Source organism: Aethalodelphis obliquidens, unplaced genomic scaffold (genome assembly GCF_003676395.1).
Source record: "Aethalodelphis obliquidens isolate GAN/ISIS:26980383/991018 unplaced genomic scaffold, ASM367639v1 scaffold57, whole genome shotgun sequence".
NCBI classification, from domain to species: domain Eukaryota; kingdom Metazoa; phylum Chordata; class Mammalia; order Artiodactyla; family Delphinidae; genus Aethalodelphis; species Aethalodelphis obliquidens.
In genome coordinates this window covers 518,862-538,322 of record NW_020838001.1, presented here as the reverse complement: position 1 = coordinate 538,322, position 19,461 = coordinate 518,862, and the positions used below count along the sequence as shown (strand labels likewise).

The following is a 19,461-nucleotide window of genomic DNA, read 5'->3' as shown; positions in this document are numbered from 1 at the left end:
AGGGGCGGGGGCGGAGGGGGGGCGGGGGCGGGTTTTCTTTTTCTTTCTGTGCCTGTTTCCCGTTCCCTCCAGCGACACGAGTCATTCTGGTCCCCCCCACCCCGCTCACCCCGCAGCAGCTCCAGCAGGCTCTCCTTGGGCAGGAGCTCTGTGATGATGTACCCAGGGTCCCCCACAGTGCCAGGATGGGCTTGTGCCGCGGCTTCTTCATGGCCTGGATCTCCGACTGGAACGTGTGCCGACGCAGAAGCTCAGCTGTCGGGGCAGGCGGGCGGCCTTGCTGGGTGCAGCCCTCGGAGGAGCTGAGCCCCTGTCCCACCCATCCCCCCACCCGCACGCAGCAGCGGCTCAGGAAATGTGGGCGCCCTCCCCGACGCCCCAGCTCCCAAGCCAGGATGCCAGGGCAGACACAGCCTGGCCCCTGCTGTTCACACAAGGGTCCACTGTGCCCACCAGCTGCTCTCCCCACACCCCAGGGACCACAGACACCCCCATGTGGTTTATGCCTGCCCAAGCCAGACGTGGAGCTGGAACAACCCCTCCCAAGGGTGTTCCCTTGCACCCCTGGGCCCCTGGTTCCTGAAGTGGGCGATCCCAACCTCTGGGGGGTCCCAAGAAGATTTTAGATGAACCTTTTCAGATTTCTAGTGATCTACTTATTTTAATGGATTTCCTTCCATTTACATGAAGAATTTAAAATTCCCTTTTAAGATAAATGCATTTAGATAACAGCAATGAAAGGAGAATGCCACCCGGACACTGCGGCAGGTGCCACAGGTGATCCAAGTTAGGGCAGCGAGTGGCTGGCAGGGCGTCAGGGCCCAAGGGCTGCTGGGCTGCCCCACCCCCGTGAGTAAAGCCAGAAGTCCCCGGCCTGGAGCCCGCTCACCTCGGACGATCACCTTGATGGCCACTCGGACCTTGTCCTTCCAGAGCCCTTTGAAGACCTCCCCAAAGTAGCCGGAAGCCCAGCTTCCTGCAGAGCGTGAACTCTTCCCGAGGCCTCTCCCAATCGTCACAGTGGGGCAGGGGCTCCAGCTCATGCTGCAGGGACACGGGGCGGGGGCCCCCATCCTCGGGAAGTCAGCCCCTGGTCTATCATCAAATGTAGGGCCACGTCCTGCTTGGGAGGGTCCCAGTGTCCGGCATGTGGCCAGGCTCTCCCAGGGACTGCCCCAAGCCTGGCTGACCCCTGCTGTGTCCTGCAAACAAAGGCCACCACCACCCCTCCCCCGCACCTGCTCTGGGCCAGCGACACTGGCCTGACTGCCACCCACACAAAACTCCCGTCTGGCTGCTCGCCGGGGCACGTGGCCCGAGCTCCCAGCAGCCCAGAGACTCCGGACGCAGCAGGAGCACAGCTGACCTCTAGCTGGCCCAAGGGTGAGAGTGACTGGGCAAAGGAGGACACGTCCCCTGCCCACCGTCCCCCCGCGCCCGGCTCTGTACAACCACGGTTCCCACGTAGCCAGAGTCCCTGGGCTGAGTGTTCCCAGGGGTCCCCCAGCCAGTCAGGGAGTCAGGACCCACACCCACCTCCACCCGAGGGTTTGTGTCCCTGTTGGGGGCAGGGCCCTACCTTTCGGCGGGGCGAGGTCAGCCACAGGCCGTGGGACAGGCTCTGGGCCTCGTGGTGGTCCACGAGCTTGGGTAGGCTGAGGAAGGACACAGCCTCGTTGAGGTGCAACCGGCCGTCCTGCCACCAGATCTTGTAGTGGCGAACGGTCTGCTGGTCCCGCACCGGACGGAGGGGACGCTTGTGAACAGGCGCTGAGAGAGGCCCACTGGCAGGGGTGCCCCCAACGCAGAAAGGAGAGAACCGGCCAGACCCCGGGGAAGGCACCCAGGCCGCAGGGCCTGCACCCACTGAGGGTCAGAGCTCCCAGAGCAGGGCCTGGACGTCACAGCGCAGTGGAGGGGACAGGCCGGAGGGGCCGGGCTCTGCATGCACGAAGGGCTTAGGGACCAGGAGCCCCGAAGTCAGGCCCAGGTGGGGCTGCGGAGCGGGCAGGGGCGGGAAGCGGGCACCCGAGAGGACGCAGTTGGCGCCCGGCTCCTCGCTGACCCGGATCAGGAAGGCCCCCAGCTCGTTGCCCGTGGCCTGCAGTCGGTGCAGGGCTTCCGAGAGAGAGATCCGGCCAAAGAACCACCTGCGGGGCGGGGGGACCCTGAGCCGCGCGGCTCCCCGCCTGTGCCCCCCACCAAGTCCCAGCCCACCTGATCCGCTGCCTCCTCGTGCCCCCAACCCCGGCCCACAGCTGCCCGCGGACACTCACTGACCCAAAGCCCCCTTCTTTGCCCATCACCGACCCCAAATGTCCCAAGTGGCCAGTTCTGGACCCCAGGAAAGACCCTGGTGACCCAGAAGTGGAGAAAGCCCCTCCCACTACCCTTCCCAGACTGTCCCCCGTCTGTGCGGACAGAGCCCCCCATCCTGTGGGTACAGCAACCCTCCCCAACCTCGGCCGTGGCTCTGTGGCCATTCTCCTGGACCACATCGTTCTGTGACTCTGTGGCCGCCTTGTGGACCCGGGCCACAGGCACGCCATGCTCCGGCACCGTGGGACCTGGGGACGCACATGCACCCACACACGTGCACAGGCATTCTCACACCCCAGCTCCCAGCGCCAGGGCAGGGCTGGGCCTGCGGAGTTTCCCAGGGGACCTCTGCTGCCAACCGCCCCGCCCTTTGCGCCCTCGGCTCCCTCAGGCCCCATCGGAACGTGGGTCCCTGCACGGAAGACCACTGCCCAGCACTGAGCCCCGTGGGGTCCACGGGCCACCCCCACCAATCCAGCACCTCTGGAATCTCTCCCATTTGCCCCACCCCCCACGAACCACCCTGCCTCCTTCCACTTCTCGAGTGTGCTGGGTTCCCAGGGCCCGCGGCCTCTGCACTGGCAGTGCCGGCCCCTGCCTTGTCACTGTCGGGGGCCCTGCCTGAGATGGTCCTGTCTGCACCATGCTTAGTGTCTCCCCCCAGGAGGGGCGACCCTGCCCGCGTCGGCTCCGGCACAGCAGGTGCTCAATGAGTGGCGTGCACAGGCACACGGGGGGGGCCGTGGGAATCCCCCCCCCAGACCCTCCCGTCCAGAGCTCAGGGAACCACCTGGGGTCGCGAGGACACACGCACGCCGGGCTGCGCCTGTGGCCCAAGCTTGCTGGGCCGCCCTCAGGCCCACAGTCGTCTCTGGGAGCCACCTTGCCAGCGATGGGCAGCCGTGCTGGTACGAGCAGCAGGTCTGTGGCCCACCCCCGGGCGGGCCTGTCGCAGTGGCCTTCCCGCTCCCTGACTAGGCCAGCAGGCTGGTTTCCGGAGTTTGGAAGGTGAGCGAGGCTTCACACCCCAAAAGGCCCAGGCTCTGCCTTGGACTCACTGTCAGCTGGCTGCCCTTCTCTGGGTCCCGGCACGGAGGAGGGGCCAGAGCCTCTGCAGCCCCCATCCCCAGATGTCACACAGCAGAAGCCCGGCCAGGGATCCCAAGGCCAGGATGGTAGGCCCAGCCCCACTGGGGGGGCAGGGAGACAGAGCCACGGGCCACCCTCCTTGGCAGCCCAGGGTCCCTGCCCGCACCCAGAGCCCAGCCACAGCGGCACAGAGCTCTGTCCCGATAGACGCCCTGCAGGGCCCAGGGACGGGCAACTTGGAGTGACCCACGAGGGCCGCGGGGAGACTCACGGCTCCAACCCCACCGTCTCCTTGGCCAGAGCCCTGCCCACCCGGTCCAGCAGCACGGTCCACCACCACTCCTCCTCCTTTCTGGCCACATGGAAGAGGTCCCCTGCCCGGAAGCTCAGCTCCTGGGCTGTGCGGGCCTCGAAGTCCCAGAGGCCCACATACTTGTGCTCCTGCTGCCCACCGCCACTGCCCCAGGCTCCAGGGGGCCCCCACCCACCTGGTCTGATGACCTTGACCGCCACGAGCATGGAGTCCAGCCACAGGCCTTCCCACACCTCCCCGAAGTAGCCTTCGTCCAGCTTCCTCCGCAGGGTGAACGCAGAGCGGGGTCGCTGCCACTCGTCCTGTTCAGGGGGCTTCTGCGGGTGTGGGGGGCATTCAGGGCCTTTGCCCATGGCTCCCTAGGCAGAGTGGGCAGCTGCTCCTGGGGCCCCAGGCCTCTGGCCCTCTGCCTCTGCGCCCCAGCACACGCTCAACTCTGGCCCTGGCCGGGGCAGGGGGCCCGGGTGCTGACCTCCGGAGGCCTGGCCCTAATTGCTTCCAGACCTAATGGCACCTTTGCTGGCGGTAGGCATCCATCCACAAGCGCTCGTTACTGCCCCTGTCCGGACTGTCACTAAGAGACCAGAGGAACCAGATGGCTGCCCGGCCCCCCGGCAGGACCGCTCACCTGGGACAGGCGCAGGTACCACGGCTCCAGCGCAGGTGTGGCGTCATCCCCACTGGCATCTCCTCCCACAGCCTCCGCACTGGCCTGGGGCTGCCGTGGGCGCCTTCCCCAACCTGCCCTCCCCTCCTGGCCGCTCTACAGGGCTGGGCGGGGTGGGAGGGCATCCTACAGGCCTCATCTTCCCCCCACCCCAGAGAATCCCATAGAAATATAACACCTGGGCTTCCCTGGCAGCGCAGTGGTTAAGAATCCACCTGCCAGGGCTTCCCTGGTGGCGCAGTGGTTGGGAGTCCGCCTGCCGATGCAGGGGACACAAGTTCGTGCCCCGGTCCGGGAGGATCCCGCATGCCGCGGAGTGGCTGGGCCCATGAGCCACGGCCGCTGGGCCTGCGCGTCCGGAGCTTGTGTTCCGCGGCAGGAGAGGCCACAGCAGTGAGAGGCCCGCTTATCACAAAAAAAAAAAAAAAAAAAAAAAAAGAATCCACCTGCCAATGCAGGGGACACGGGTTCAAGCCCTGGTCTGGGAAGATCCCACATGCCGTGAAGCAACTAAGCCCGCGAGCCACAACTACTGAGCCTGTGCACCACAACTACTGAAGCCCGCGCGCCTAGAGCCCATGCTCCGCAGCAAGAGAAGCCCGCGCACTGCAACAAAGAGTAGCCCCCGCTCGCCACAACTAGAGAAAGCCCACGCACAGCAATGAAGACCCAACGCAGCCAAAAAATAATTAATTAATTAATTTTTAAAAAGAAATATAACCCACAGGGATGAATCAGAGTGTGGAGGAGTCACTGGGGCACCTGCTCCCAGGCTTCATCAGGTCCCCCCCTGGCAGCACCCAGTGGGCCAGCTGGACACGTGCTGGACAGTGTCTCAGGAGGGGCAACCTGGCAGGTAGGGGGGTGGGCATGGGCCCACCTAGGGCTCACAGGGCTGTCGCAGCTTCCAGTGGGCTTTGCAATAGGCCAGCAGCTCCTCCAGGCTGGGGACGAGCTGGTCCTTCTGCAGGGAGAGGCTGCCGGTGGCTGCTGTGGGGATGCTGTAGTGGTGGACTTTGGTCCGGGCCCAGACTGGGAGGGCACAGAGACGGAGGCCACATCTCGGCTGCAGCCTGCCCTGACCCTCCCGCCACCCCAACCAGGTGATGCATACTGTCGGGTCCGAGGCGGGTTGGGGGCTGGCACTGCCTGGGAAGCAACCACCCCAAGGTCAAGGGCACCTGGTAGCTGACAGGGAGTAGTCCCCATGGCTGCTCTCGCTGGGCCGCACGGGGAAGGCCCCCAGCGCGCTGGGTGGGGGCAGGAGCAGCTGCTGGGCCTGGGTTCGGCTGATGCCACTGAAGTACTCGCTGCAAAGGGCAGGCCCAGGGGTCCCCACACCAGCCCAGCCCCGAGCAAGCCCTGCCCACCACGGGCCAGGCCCCAGAGGCCCACTCCGCGCAGGTGAGAGGGAGAAGGAACACCTGGCTCCCGGTACTGGGGACCCAGTCTGGGATCCACACCTGCCCCAGCCCCCAGGGCCCAGCCTCTGGAGTCATCGGGGACTGGACACAGGTGGGGGTGCCCCCCAAAGAGGGGACCAGGTAGGCAAAGCTGGCGGGCGGGTGCTGCTGGAGCCTGGGGTGATCTGATATTGCAGATCAGCGGCTGAGACAGGCCTGCCCTGGCACAGAGGCCTGTGCCCACCCTGGGGGGCTACAGGGAAGGAGCCAGAGTCAGTCGGGGGTCTGGGCTGAGGCTGGAGGCAGGAAGGGGTGGGGTGATGGGGGGCAGAGCGGCACAGGCCTGAGGGACGTTGGGGGGGGAAATCAGCAGACACGCGGGGAAGTGTCAAGGACCTGTGGACCTGGGTCTCCCGAGACGAGCCCTGGCTGGATGGCAGGCTGGGGACACACTGATGTGGGAGCAGGACGCACAGCCCCGTGCAGCTGCCGGGCTCCTCCTGCAGCCGGGCCTGCTGTCTGGGACCCTCTAGCCAGGAGAGCCTCTCCCACGGGAAGGGCTACAGGGGGCCTTCCCTGGACAGCAGTGCTTCCCACCCCACCCCTCCCCTGGACCCACTTCGGGGCCTGGGGGGCTGGGCCCAGCCCCCGCGCACATCCCGCCTTCCGCGACGTTCTTGGAGCCCGTCCCCGGAGTGTGCAGCAGTGGGCGACAAGACCGGGGGCCCTGCAGCTGGAGAGCAGTGAGCCTCTCTGTGGGGGTTGAGGGGTCTCCCCGGCCCGCCGGCCTGGGGACAGGAGCCAGGTAGCTGGGGCTGAGGACACCACGAGTGTGGCAGCCCTTGCATCTCAGCCCAGACACACAGTCATTAGCTCTTCCTCCCAGCAGCCCCTCCCCTCCCCCAGGACCCTGCCAGCCGCCTCCAGGAGCTGCTCTCGGGGTCCGTCCTCCACCTGGGATGACTGTAGGCCCCTACCCATCAGAACGGCTGGCTGTGGGGTGGTGGCCTGGAGTCCTCTCAGAAGGCACCTTCCTGGGAATCAGGCTTTTCCCCCAGATGCAAATCCCCCAGGAGACTGTGGGAATGCTGAGGGGCCCCCAGGATGCTGAAGGTGGCCTGAGTGAAGCTGAGACCTGCTGCTGGTCGGCAGAGACCGAGCTTGGTGCAAGACCAGGGGCCTGCGTCAGGGCGAGGTCTGGGCAGCTGAGCCTCGCTGTGCTGGCCCCGTTCACCAACCAGCTTCTGGCCTGTTCTCAGCCAGCATTTCACCTCTTGGTGCTAGGGCTGGGAAGAGGCGTCTCTGCCCCAGGGTTCCCCAGCTGGCGCCCCCTCCATCTAGAAGTCAGGGATGGGACTTCCCCGGTGGCGCAGTGGTTAAGAATCCGCCTGCCAATGTGGGGGACGTGGGTTCGAGCCCTGGTCTGGGAAGATCCCACATGCCGTGGAGTAGCTAAGTCCATGTGCCACAACTACAGAGCCTGTGCTCTAGAGCCCACGAGCCACAACTACTGAGCCCACGAGCCACAACTACTGAAGCCCATGCGCCTAGAGCCCGTGCTCCGCAACAAGAGAAGCCACCGCAATGAGAAGCCCGCGCACTGCAACGAAGAGTAGCCCCTGCTCGCTGCAACTAGAGAAAGCCCGCATAGCAACGAAGACCCAACGCAGCCAAAAATAAATAAAATAAATAAATAGAAGCCAGGGATTACAGTGGCCGAGACGTTCAGGAGAAAGATGGGGAAGGACCACGCCCGGGGCGTGGATCAAACGTTTGAGGCCCAGTACTGTGTCCACAGCCACAGGGCACTGTGTCCACAGCCACAGGGCAGGGCCCTGTTCAGCGCTGGCACACAGCTGTGCCGGGAGGCTACCCTGTCCTGCGGACCCTGAGCCTGCGCCGAGAGGTCACCTCCTCTGGAAGAGCGCCCAGCCTCTGCTTCCCCCCCATGATCACAGACTGGCATGCAAGCAGACAAGTGTCTGTGCCAGCCTCTCCCCACCTGTAGACTGCCTTGGCCCTAGGGGCCGAGGGCACTCAGGGCAGTGGGTGGGCTCCCCCACCTGGATCCAGCCTCCAAATGAGCCTCTCTGGGAGCAATCCCAAAGGCCAGGGCCATGTTTGCCCCATACCTGGCCCAGAGCAGGGGGAGGGGGCCAGGTGAGTGAGGACAGGTGAGAAGGGGGGGCGAAGACATCTCTGTGACCCAGCTTATCACCCCTTCCAGCCCCGGGTCACCACCTCACCCCGTCACAGCACAAGCTCACTACTGTCCTCACCGTCTCACTCAGAACTGCATCCCAGTCCCCAGTCCCCTGCCCTCCAAGGAATGACCCGTCAGCAAAGATTGCTGGATGCCAGGCCTGAATCCCTGGGTGCGATCAGGAGGGCCTGGCGAGTGCAGCACGCACACACACCCACCAGCCGGCTCGCGCCCCGGCTTAACCACGCCTGCCAGAGTCCCTGCCACCTTCCCTCCCAGCGGAATCGGGTGCCCAGGCTTACTCCTGTCTCCCCAGAGGGGGCGGTACTCACGGCTGGTTCCAGAGCGTCTCAGGGGCGGCCTTGGCCACGTAGGTGATGGGCACCAGCCCCGTGCTGGGCCAGCCCGCGAGCCGGCGGGCGAGGATGTAGCCGCCCTCCTCCCTGAGGGCGTGCAGCCTCTCCCCGCGGCTGACACTCAGGTCCTCCGCGCTCCGCGCCGTGAAGTCAGCGCCCTGAAGAGCTGCGCGGGGGCCGGGGGGTTGCAGGGCTCCGCGGTGGGGGGCTCCGCTGCCGCGGGTTCCGGCTCCACGTCGGCGTCGGAGTCCGGGTTCGGGAACCGCGGCGCGCCCGCCGGCCAGATCTTGTCCCAGAAGAAGGACAGGAAGGTCAGCAGCTTCCTGAAGAAGGGCTCCATGCCCGGCGGTGCGCCAGGCCCTGCAGGGGTCGGAAAGGGTGCAGCAGCGGGGCTCGGGGACCCCGACGGGGAGAAACTGGCGGCGCGGCGCGACGGTGAGCGCTGGAGCCTCGCTGGCGCAGGGGGGGCGGGTGAGAGTCGCTCCAGAGGTCCCCGCCCGCTCCCCGCGGTGCTCACATCAGCACAGGGTGGCCCCCCAGCCCCGGCCACACGACGGCCGCTGCTCTCCTCGACCTCTAGGGTGTCTCGCAGGCAGCACCGGTACCCCGACCGCTCCGAGCCGCGTGCGTCTGGGCCGGGATCTGTCCCAGGACGGCGTCGGGGCGGGGCCTGGAAGAGGGTTTCCCGAAACCTGCGTCTGGGCGGGGCTCTGGGGCGGGGTCTCGGTGGGTGGGGCCGTGGTGGGTGGGGTCTCGTGGGCTGTAGAAGGCGACGCAGGGAGGTCCCTGTGGGGAAGGAGACGTCTGGGTCTTGACTGTCAAGGTCACTCTCGTGGTGTGATCTTGTAGGACAGCTCCGCTAGGTGTTCCCCTTGGGGGAAATGGGCAAAGGGTGCTTGGGGTTTCTGTGTTATTTCTTATAACTGCAGGTGAATCCACAATTATCTCAAAACTGAAAGTTTAATTTTAAAAATTTAGCTGAGTAACAAGAAATAGAAAAAAAAAAAAAAAAAAGATGGGGCCAGAGATGGCAGAGGTCCAGGACATGCCTGACCCAGAGCAGGAGTGGAGACTGCTCTGCCGCCCACTCCCTCTCTGTGGGTGGGCCGCAGGGCTGCGGGCGGCTTCCTCTCACCACTTTCCAGGTGCCAGCCTCCCTCTCAACCTTCAGATAGCACCCCCTTTCAAATAATCCAACTCTTGCGTTTCAGACCCCTAAATAACGACACAACAGCTACAACTTACAGAGTTAGCGCCCAGGGCGCCCACGCACCCCTTCCCAGGCCTGGACCCAGAGGACATCTGATGGGCGCTTAGCCCGGCAAAGCCTCCTCCCAAGACTGAGGTTACCGGGAGTGGTGGGCGTGCCCTGGGGGGCAGGCCTTGCCACGGAACAGAATGGGAGGGGAGCTCAGAGACAGACACCCTAGCCTGGAAGGGTCCCCACCACTGACCTGCAAGGGGGTGGAGGCAAGTGGCGTCCCCTGGCTTGAAGAGGCATCCCGGCCGGGGCTCAGGCCGTGACGGTCCCAGGGAAGGGAGCGAAGCCTCTGGACGGTCTGTCTGAGCTGAAACCTGGGGGCGGGCCCGGGGCTGAGACTCGTTGGTTCCTTCAGTCGGGTCCTGGGGCGGGGAGCGAGCCCCGCGCGACCTGCCCGCAGCCCCTCAGGTTGAGGGCGCCCGACCCCCACGCCCTGGGCTCTCCGCCCACCCCGCCCCCACCCCCCGGGGGGCGGGACGTCACAAAGGCCCGCGGTCCCCATGGCAACCCGCGGAACGCCGCGGCGCAAGGCTGGGCACGCCGGCTCAGCGCACAGTCGGCAGCACTGCTCCGCCCGCTGCACGACGAAAGGCAAGTGGGCGCGGGGAGGCGGGCTGGGGGGATGCAGGACTAGGGTGATGTGGCGGAGGTGGGGGTCGGTTGGGGGGAAGTGGGCCTGGGGCCGGGGGTGGGGGTTGTAGGGGGTCTCGGAGGCGAGGAGGGTGTAGGTCTGGGGTAGGAGGGCCAGGACAGAGGCTTCTTTGGAGGAGTTCACCAGCAGCCCCTCTGCCTTTTCCACCTGAGAGACGGTGGGCATCTGGAAACACCTCGGACCCGGACCTGTAGCCAGGTCTGGAGCTAGAGTTCCCTCCAGAGGCAGCTTGAATCTTGCCCCAGGCTCCGGCCACCGCAGGACTTAGGACAGGAGTCCTGGGTCCTGGTCTCAGTTGCACCTCAGCCCAGATACCCTGTCTGCAGTGTTCAGGACCGGGGTCTGCCACCTCTGCCCCAGGAAGGTCAAGGCCTGGCATTTGGGGAGGGAGACCAACTTGGGTCCCAACCTCACTCTGCCCCTTAGCAGAGCAGCCTTGGGCGAGTCACTCAGCCTCTCAACTCCTTTCCGCACGGGCCGCCCTGGCCCAGAGCCCCCGTCTCAGCCCTGCCTTGTGTCATCACAAACGACCATCAGTAGAGTGTCGTGTTGGCCCCGCAGTGTCCGCTTTTATCTAGACCTGCAGCCTGCTCACCTGGCCCTCCAAGCAGCCTCTTTCCAGAGAGACGAGCCCTCCCCACAAAGTTCTCCCCGCGCCCCCCAGCAGGCTAGAGGGCCCAGCATGGGGGCCAGTGGGCCTGAAGTAACCCCCACACAAACACTGCCCCGAGTGAGCCCCTGGGTGGGCGGCAGAGGCCGGTCTGACCGTCCCGCTCACATCGGGCCCTCCACCCGCTGCTCCCAGACAGTGAACTTGCAGGTGACAGGCTGGACCCGGACAGAATGAAGCTGGACAGCCCTCAGTGCCTCCTGGACCAGGAGGAGGCGGGGGAGGCCGGGGATCGGCAGCTGCTAGAGCCCGAGACGTGGCGGACGTACGCGGAGCGCCGCATCGCTCTGCGCAAGTTCCTGACCGCGGACCTGAGCCCCCAGCTGCTCAAGCGCCACCACGCCCACGTGGAGCTTCTCAGGAAGTGCTCCTACTACATCGAGATCCTCCCCAAGCACCTGGCGCTGGGCGACCAGAACCCGCGGGTGCTGCCCACCACGTTCCAGTTCATCGAGCCCCAGAAGTTCCAGCGCATGAAGAAGGTGGGCGCAACCCAGGCCAAGATCCAGCTCCTGCTGCTAGGGGAGCTGCTGGAGCAGCTGGGCCACGGCCGCTCTGAGCTGGACGCCCTGCTCGAGTCACCAAACCCTCAGCCCTTCCTGGCAGGCTGGGGGCTCGTGGAGCAGCGGCTGGCAGACCTGTCGGCCGTCATGGAGAATTTCCTGGCCACGATGGTGCCAGGGCGTCTGCACATCAAACACCGCCTGGTGTCTGACATCAACGCCACCAAGATTCCCAACCTCCAGGTCACGCTGAGCGCCAAGACGCCCGTCACGTTCGACCGCAAGGAGTCGGTGGCCCACGAGGACTGGGCCAGCCTGCGCTGGTCTGTCACGCTCCAGCCGGCCGCGCCAGAGCAGTTTGAGCTGCGCTACAAGCTGCTGGACCCACAGACACAGCAGGAGCGCGTGCAGTATAGCATCATCCCCGTGGCCGCCTACGCCTTCGACGTCCCCAACCTGCTGCCCAACCGCTCCTACGAGTTCACCATCAAGAGGGTGGAGGGCTACACGCTGGTGTACGAGCCCTGGCTGGACAGCCTCACCCTGCAGACCGGGCCGAGGGCCCTTGAAGGGCCCGCCCCCCGGCGGCTGGGCAAGCTAGGCCCGGCCCTGACCACACCTTCCTAGAAATGGCTTTTTAATACTTACACGCTAATAAAGAGGAGTATAAACACGCATCGGCAATTGAAGGAACAAACCTACTTCCTTATTAAAGGGGGTGGCAGCCACATGAGCGTTTTTCCTGACTCAGCCCAGCCCACCCACAAGTCCCTGCCCCCCCCAGCTCCTGCTTCCTTTTCTAGGGGGTGCCCCAGGCTGGCCTTTCCAGGACACTGACCCCTGGAGCAAGAAGCCTCAGCCCTGGCACGTAGATGCCGCTGCCAATGAGAAGAGCTGCTCCGAGGCTCTGCCAGGTGGCAGCCCCAGCCCTTCCCCCATCCCCATCACAACAACCAGCTGTGACACCTGGGCACAGGCTCTGGCCGCCTTTCCTGCCTCTTATGCTGGGATTCCTCAAGGGAGGGCAATACCCCCAAGTCCTGCGCGGACCCCCGTGGGGGCAGTCCCTACCTGCAGGCACAGATAGGCGCCAGTACTGTCAGCCCCAGCTTCATCGAGGCCAGGGCCCAAGGCCAAAAGGATATTTTAATGAAAATAAAAGTACTATCTTCTCCCCAAGAGAAGCTGAAGAACCCCCATTGCGAGGTGGGTTAGGGTCCTAGCAAGGGAGCCTGGTAGGTAACCCCCCCCAGGTCCACACAAATGCATACCTCCTGTTGGGGGCGGGGCCTCCCTACAGCCCATCGCCCCTCCCCACCAGCTCCTGGTGTCCAGCCCCAGACGGGCGACCTAGAGAGTCTGTCCTTGCTGCCAGTGTGCCCCGCAGCTCGGCCAGCAGCTCGCTCACTTCCTGAAGGCGACACGGTCATCGGTGTCTACCTGCTCCAGCAGCTTGGCCCTTCAGGTCCAGGAGGGCAGCGCCGTGTACCCTGGCTACAGCGGAGGAGGACTGTCCACGGGAAAAGGCCAGAGCCGCCCTCGGTACACTGCTAACCAGCTCTCCGTACACACACCGTGATGGTCGCTAGGACAGCAGGCCCCTGAGAAGATAAGGTGTGGCCAGGGCAAGGGGTCAGGAACAGGGTCCCTCCCCCACTGAGAGGCGGTTTGGTGAGGCGGGGACCTTAACTGGGTCAGAAAGGCCCAGCACCACCACCCCAGCTATGGCCAGTGTCCTCTGCAGCGCTGGTATGTCTCAGCCTGCAGCTCCCCTCCCAGGCCTCTCCAGCCACCTGCGTGCTGCTGTATGCCACCCAGGGCGTCCAGCCACACTGTCATGCTATCTGTGGCATCGCGTGGCTATGAGGGGCTCCCTCCTGGATGTCCTGCAGATGGACTTGTCCCAAGGCTCCCAGGGGTCCCGGGCAGAGTCATTGTGCTTGCTCCAAGGAAATGTCCGGAGCAGCAGAGGGTGGGGCATGGCAGAGAGAAGTCTGGGGAGGGGAGAAGGGCAGGAGAGGCCAGGGGACCAGAGATGTGGGTTTGTGCTGGGTCACACTGATCCAGAGCCTGCACGCTGGGGTGAGGGCTCGCCAAGGGAGCTGCCCGTGGGTGCTGGGGCCTGGCACGCCGTCCGAGGGACTCCGGGGGGCTGGCCGTGGGGGTCTGTGTGCTCGTCCCCAGTGAGGGCGCGCGGCGTGAGCAGCTCCTTGTCATGGAGACTCAGCTCTTCAGCCTCCCACACGGCCATCTCCACGGCGCGGTGGTTGCCCCCGCATCAGGACGCCCCCTGCCCGCACAGCCACCCTCGCCCCACAGACTTGCGGAAGGCCAGCGGCTGGCCGTGCGGGAGACGTGGCCACACCTCCACACCTTGCGGCTTCCAGCGGCCTTGGTGCTCACGAGGGAAAGGAGAGAGGGGCAGGCTCCGTGCCTGGGGCAGCAGCCCCGGGAGCCCACGGGGCTGAGGCGTGGCGGACGGCGCTGGAAGCGTGGAGAGCAGAGCTGGAGGAAGCGACCCCCATCTCTGCGCGGATGGCCTCAGCCAGGCGCGCCGCTCACCCCGGGCCCCGCGGCCCCGCACCCGGGTCTTCAGCCTCGGACGGCTGCCGCAGTGCCCACAGTCAAAGGTCCAGACCAGCGCCTCCTCGGGGCTCCTGGCAAAGGGGTGCTGGTTGTGGTGGCGCCGGCAGCCGAGCCCCGGCTGCAGGAGCGGCAGACATGGCTGTGTGAGCCGCGGGATCGTGGGCAGGCGGTCTGCCTCACGCCGCACCCTGCTCCTGGCGGCTGGCTTCAGGCGGGCCAGCAGGATATCTTGCAGCAGCTGTGCTCCAGCCTGCTCAGGAGCTAAGTCTTTTCCATCAAGCCACTGGGTGCAGCGGAAGCAGCCCAGACACAGGTCCACCTGGGCGCGCAGGCCAGCCAGAGGTAGCTCCTCGGCGGCTTCGCGACGCTGGCAATGCCGTCTCTGATGCTGGCCTGGCTCTGCGGGGCGGTATCTGAGGCTCAGCTGGTCCTCTGCGCTGTTCACCTGCGATGAGAAATCTGGGACACGAGGACCGAGGGGCCGTGCACACCGGGCAGGGGCTCGGACACGCTCTGCCCCTCCCACGGGCAAGGGAACTGACGGCGACACAAAGGTGATGTTTTAAAAGGAAATGGAGCGTCAGCCCTGAGTCAGAGAACCCACCGCTCCAAAGTGAAAACTTGAGCCCACCTCCAGCAGGGGACCAGCGGTGCGACCCCAGCCTGGGTTAATGGCCATAAACAGGGGTGGCTGGAGCCAGTTCAGGACCAGAGTCCAGAGATCACTGACTCTCCCCTGAGCGATTGTGCCCCCGGGTGACTCAGACGTCTGAGTGTGGAAATTACGTCTTGCCCCCCATTCCACCGCCCCCTCCCCCAGTACCAGGGCCGCCCCCAGACCACAGCGGTCTCTCCGCCCCTGGGGTCGCCCCGCGATCCCTCCGCTGGTCCACGGTGGGAGAGCCCCTGGGTCTCTGTGCAGAATTCCAGTCAGGCCCCGCGGGGGTCGCCGGAGGGCAGAGAGAGTGTGACCCTGGGCAGTTTGCTAAAAGGGCTGCAGGTTTGCGGGGAGAGAAACCCAGAAAAACAGAGCATGTGGAAAGGTGCTCCCAGCAGAGCTGGTGGGCGGCCCCCACCCAGGAAGGGGCCCTTTCCTCAACGGCACCAGCCAGCCTGGGTGGGAGGGGACCTGCCCTCTAAGCCGGGGAGACTCTGTGGTTATATCTACCCCCCTAAAATCCACCAAAGATGTCTGACCTGTGCCAGGCATCACCCACCATTACTTGCCGTGACCTCATCCAGCCTCACCTCCTAGACTGTAGAGCTGCCTGGACGAAGGGAGGGCCGGCCGTGCAACCAGCAGGTACGGGGACGTGTCAGGGACCCCGCGCTCCTCCTGGCTCTCCTGGGAGACGCCAGAGTCAGACGCATCTCCCAGCTCCACCACAGAGGCCCCCAGACTGTGCCACCAGTTAACCGCTCCCACCGTGCGGTAATAGGCAGTGAGACGAAGTGGTCATGACTGTTTTAACCCGCCACCTTTTGGGGTGCTGTCTTGCACAGCAACAGATGACTGATATACCAACACCCGCCCTCCCACAGAGAGCCCACCCATGCCCACCCACGTGGGCGTCCTGTTGGGAGGGGCGGCGACGGAAGATGCCCGTTAAGTCAGGAAGCTGGCTGAGTGCCATGAATTGCCATGTCAGGAGCCTCAACGTACACAAAACATCCAGCTACAGGAAACATTCCAAAAATACCAGCAGAAACAGAAGACCGTGGATGAGCCTACCAGTAAATACGAAAGAGAACTGAGAAGTTCCCGAGAGCCACAATAGGACGCCTCTGACAATGGGATGGGTAAAGCGCTGCAACACGACTGCTGCCGTCAATCCTTCCTAAATGGATCTAAGAGTCTAATGCAGCTCCAGTAAAAACGCTCAGACGAATCAGAGGGCGGATAAGCTGAGTTTATTTTATGTTTTTATTTTTATCTTTTTAGCGTTTATTTATTTATTTGGCTGCTCTGGGCCTTAGTTGCAGCGTGCATGCGGGATCCAGTTCCCTGACCAGGGATCAAACCCGGGCCCCCTGCACTGGGAGCCCGGAGTCTTACCCACTGGACCACCAGGGAAGCCCCTGATAAGCTGATTTTAAAGTTCATTTGGAAAAGCACAACATACACAAGCAAGAATGGGCAGGAAAATTATTACACAGACGAGAACTAGGAAACTGAAGGAGAGAGAACACTCCCGAATTGAGCATCATCCTGATACCGAAGCCAGATGAGGAGGACGCCGCAGGAAACCACAGTTACAGACTGATAACACCCCTGACGAATATAGAGGCACAGATTCTCAGCAAAATATTAGCAAACTGAATTCAACAGCACATTTAAAATGCTGGGCTTATGGAAGGGCTATACCACAGCATAACAAAGGCCGCATGTGACAAACCCACACTTAATTCGATGGTGAAAAGTGAAAAGACTTTCAAGATCAGGAACAAGAGAGGGATGCCCACACTCGCCGTTTCTTTTATTTATTTATTTATTTATTTATTTATTTATTTATTTATTTATTTATTTATTTATTTATTTTTAGCTGTGTTGGGTCTTCGTTGCTGCGCACAGGCTTTCTCTAGTTGTGAGCAGGAGCTACTCCTCGTTGCGGTGCGCGGGCTTCTCATTGCAGTGGCTTCTCTTGTTGCAGAGCACGGGCTCTAGGCACGTGGGCTTCGGTAGTTGTAGCACACAGGCTCAGTAGTTGTGGCTCGCGGGCTCTAGAGCGCAGGCTCAGTAGTTGTGGCGCACAGGCTTAATTGCTCCGCGGCATGTGGGATCTTCCCAGACCAGGGCTCGAACCCGTGTCCCCTGCGTTGGCAGGCGGATTCTTAACCGCTGCGTCACCAGGGAAGCCCACACTCACCGTTTCTATTCAACAGAGTACTGGGGGGCCAAGTCCTCGGCCTCTTCAGCCCCTTACCCTCCTCGCCAAGCAGGCGTCACACACGGCATCCTGGACCCCTCCTCCCTCCCTACACCCATCAGCAAGTTGATCCAGAACCAGATGCCTGCGTCCAAGTCTACAATCCTAAGCAGCCTCCCAGCTGGGTCCCTTATCCACATCCCTCTCTGCTAGGAACACAGCCGTCCTTTCAAAACTCTGCTCAGGAATAAATGCAGAGGTCTAGGAAAGCACAGTGTATGTAGCCATCATAGTGGTAAGTGAAGCAGGAGGTCCGTGTGGTCTCAAATTATCTCCCCAAGCTACCTACTAATTACAAAGGGAAAGCCATCAGTGTCCCCAGAGACAGGACAGCCTGACTTCATGAGCCCCAGGCATGATGCATCGCGGGGGACACAGCCTCAAAAATGCAGACCTCGGGCTTCCCTGGTGGCGCAGTGGTTGAGAGTCCGCCTGCCGATGCAGGGGACACGGGTTCGTGCCCCGGTCCGGGAAGATCCCACATGCCGCGGAGCGGCTGGGCCCATGAGCCATGGCCGCTGAGCCTGTGCGTCCGGAGCCTGTGCTCTGCCGCAACGGGAGAGGCCACGACAGTGAGAGGCCCGCGTACTGAAAAAAAAAAAACAAAAAAAAAACTGGGCAAAAGACCTTAACAGACCTCCTTGCCAAAGAAGATATACAGATGGCAAATAAGCACACGAAAAGATGTCCCCATCATATGTCATCAGGGAAATGCAAATTTAAGCAATGAGACACCACGACACACCTACTGGAATGGCCCAAATCCAGAGCGCTGACAACACCAGACGCTGGTGAGCGTGTGGAGCAGCAGGAACTCCCGTTCGCTGCTGGTGGGAACGCACAATGGCGCAGTCACTTAGGTGGTGTCACCTGGGTGACAAAACTAAATATACTCTTACCATGGGATTCAGCAATCATGCTGCATGCTATTTACCCAAAGGAGTTGAAAACTCATGTCCACACAAAAACCGGCACACAGATGTTTACAGCAGCTGTATTCTAGTTGCCGAAACTCAGAACCGCCCAGGATGCCCTTCAGCAGGTGACGGATAGATAAACTGTGGTGCACCCGGACAGTGGAATATTATTCAGCACTAATTGAAATGAGCTGTCAAGCCGTGAAAAGATGTGGAGGAACCTTAAATGCATTTTACTAAGTGAAAGAAGCCAATCTGAAAAGGCTACAGACTGTATGATTCCAACTCTATGACACTCTGGAAAAGACAAAACTATGGAGACAGCAGAAAGATCAGGGGTTGCCAGGGGCTGGGGGGAGGGAGGGATGAACAGGCAGAGCAGGACGTTTAGGGCAGTTAAGCTACTCTGTATGATACTGTAAAGGTGGATACACGTCATCATACATTTGTCCAAACCCGTAGAACGTACACCAAGTGTGGGCCCTGATGTAATTTCGGACTCTGGGTGATGACGACGTATCCACGTAGGCTCACTGGCTTTAACAAATATCCCACTGTCGTGGGTTGTGGAGGAAGCTGCACCAGCTGGAGGGGGATGGGGGATGGGGATGGGGGATGGGGGATGGGAAATCTCTATTTTCCACCCAACTTTGCTGGGAACCTAAAATAGATAAATAAATAAATAAGAATAATAAATAAATACACAATAAATTTTAAAGTATTTTATTTAAGGGATGTCAAACCAACGCACCAACCAAGAGGGCGATTGTGAGTCATCTCGCTCAGAAACCGATGGATCAAGCTGAACAAAAAACATCCACAAGTAACGAAATGCCAAACAGCACAGGTAAGAACCTGACCCAACAGACGCAAAACCCGCTCAGCCAAGAGAAAATACACGTTTTGTTTTCAAGCACACGTGGCCGCTTACAAGAATCGATGTGGTATGGGCACCGATGGGCAGATACATGTCATCACATATGGGTGCCGGTGCCCCCCTGAGACGGAGGACCTCAGGCAGGGCTGTGTGGGGGCTGGAGGGACACTGGGAGATGGGGACCACGTGGGAGAGGGCGGGGTCCCTCTTGAGGACATCTGGCATCTGGCCCCGCCCCCGGGGCCCGTCTGGTGAGCCCTGCTGCAAACAGATGGCCCCTGCCCCCTCGGGTTCCTGTGCCACTCTGCCCACAAGGAGTGCTCAGACACACTGGGCAGGAATTCGCTTGAGGTGGGCAGTGCCCTCGTGCCCCAGCCCCTGGGAGGGGTCGGGTCCTTCTGTCCGCCCCCTGGCTGTGCTAAGAGGCTACACCCGCACCCATGACTCTCTTCAGTGTGCTTTCAATGATCAAAGAACCGGTTTTTGAGGGTGATCTGCAAATCGCTGGAGGAGAAAAGTTGACCCGAGGTGCCCCCACCAGGAGGCTGCCCAGCCTTCAAGTCCCCACCCTTTCCCGGACCCTGCTCTCCACCGGCGCGGCTCTCCCTGCCGGGGTTCCATCCAGCCCAAGGCTGCAGGAACCAGTGCGCACAGGCCGAGGATGAGGGAGACGCCGGGTCCACTATCAGTTTGGAACGCAGAGAAGGAAGCAGCAAAT

The 19,461-nt window shown here is 62.6% G+C and overlaps 4 protein-coding genes across 4 annotated transcripts in view; 1 reads left to right on the top strand and 3 right to left on the bottom strand.

Annotated features, from left to right (window-relative positions):
• The window catches only part of PTK6 (protein tyrosine kinase 6), a 9,365-nt gene extending 4,803 nt beyond the window's left edge, over window positions 1-4,562 (bottom strand). Inside the window, 7 exon segments of the mRNA XM_027086754.1 lie at window positions 110-175; window positions 178-255; window positions 890-965; window positions 967-1,044; window positions 1,580-1,743; window positions 2,032-2,150; window positions 3,680-4,562. Of these exon segments, the coding sequence (XP_026942555.1) occupies window positions 110-175; window positions 178-255; window positions 890-965; window positions 967-1,044; window positions 1,580-1,743; window positions 2,032-2,150; window positions 3,680-4,074 (976 nt within the window). The 5' untranslated portion in view covers window positions 4,075-4,562.
• Window positions 1-8,429, bottom strand: part of EEF1A2 (eukaryotic translation elongation factor 1 alpha 2) — a 40,927-nt gene extending 32,498 nt beyond the window's left edge. The window contains exon 1 of the mRNA XM_027086744.1: window positions 8,327-8,429. The gene's annotated coding sequence lies outside the window, so the exon portion shown is untranslated. The remainder of the gene's footprint in view (window positions 1-8,326) is intronic.
• Window positions 7,392-9,546, bottom strand: SRMS (src-related kinase lacking C-terminal regulatory tyrosine and N-terminal myristylation sites). Its single transcript, XM_027086752.1, is given in 2 exon segments — window positions 7,392-8,504; window positions 8,507-9,546. Coding segments are annotated over 2 exon segments (366 nt in total). The 5' UTR covers window positions 8,691-9,546; the 3' UTR covers window positions 7,392-8,322.
• A 1,482-nt stretch (window positions 9,547-11,028) lies between these two features.
• Window positions 11,029-12,120, top strand: FNDC11 (fibronectin type III domain containing 11; the record flags this gene model as incomplete). Its single annotated transcript, XM_027086624.1, has 1 exon — window positions 11,029-12,120. A coding segment is annotated over one exon (1,035 nt), but the record flags the coding sequence as incomplete, so codon positions are not given.
• Between the last annotated feature and the right edge of the window lie 7,341 nt (window positions 12,121-19,461).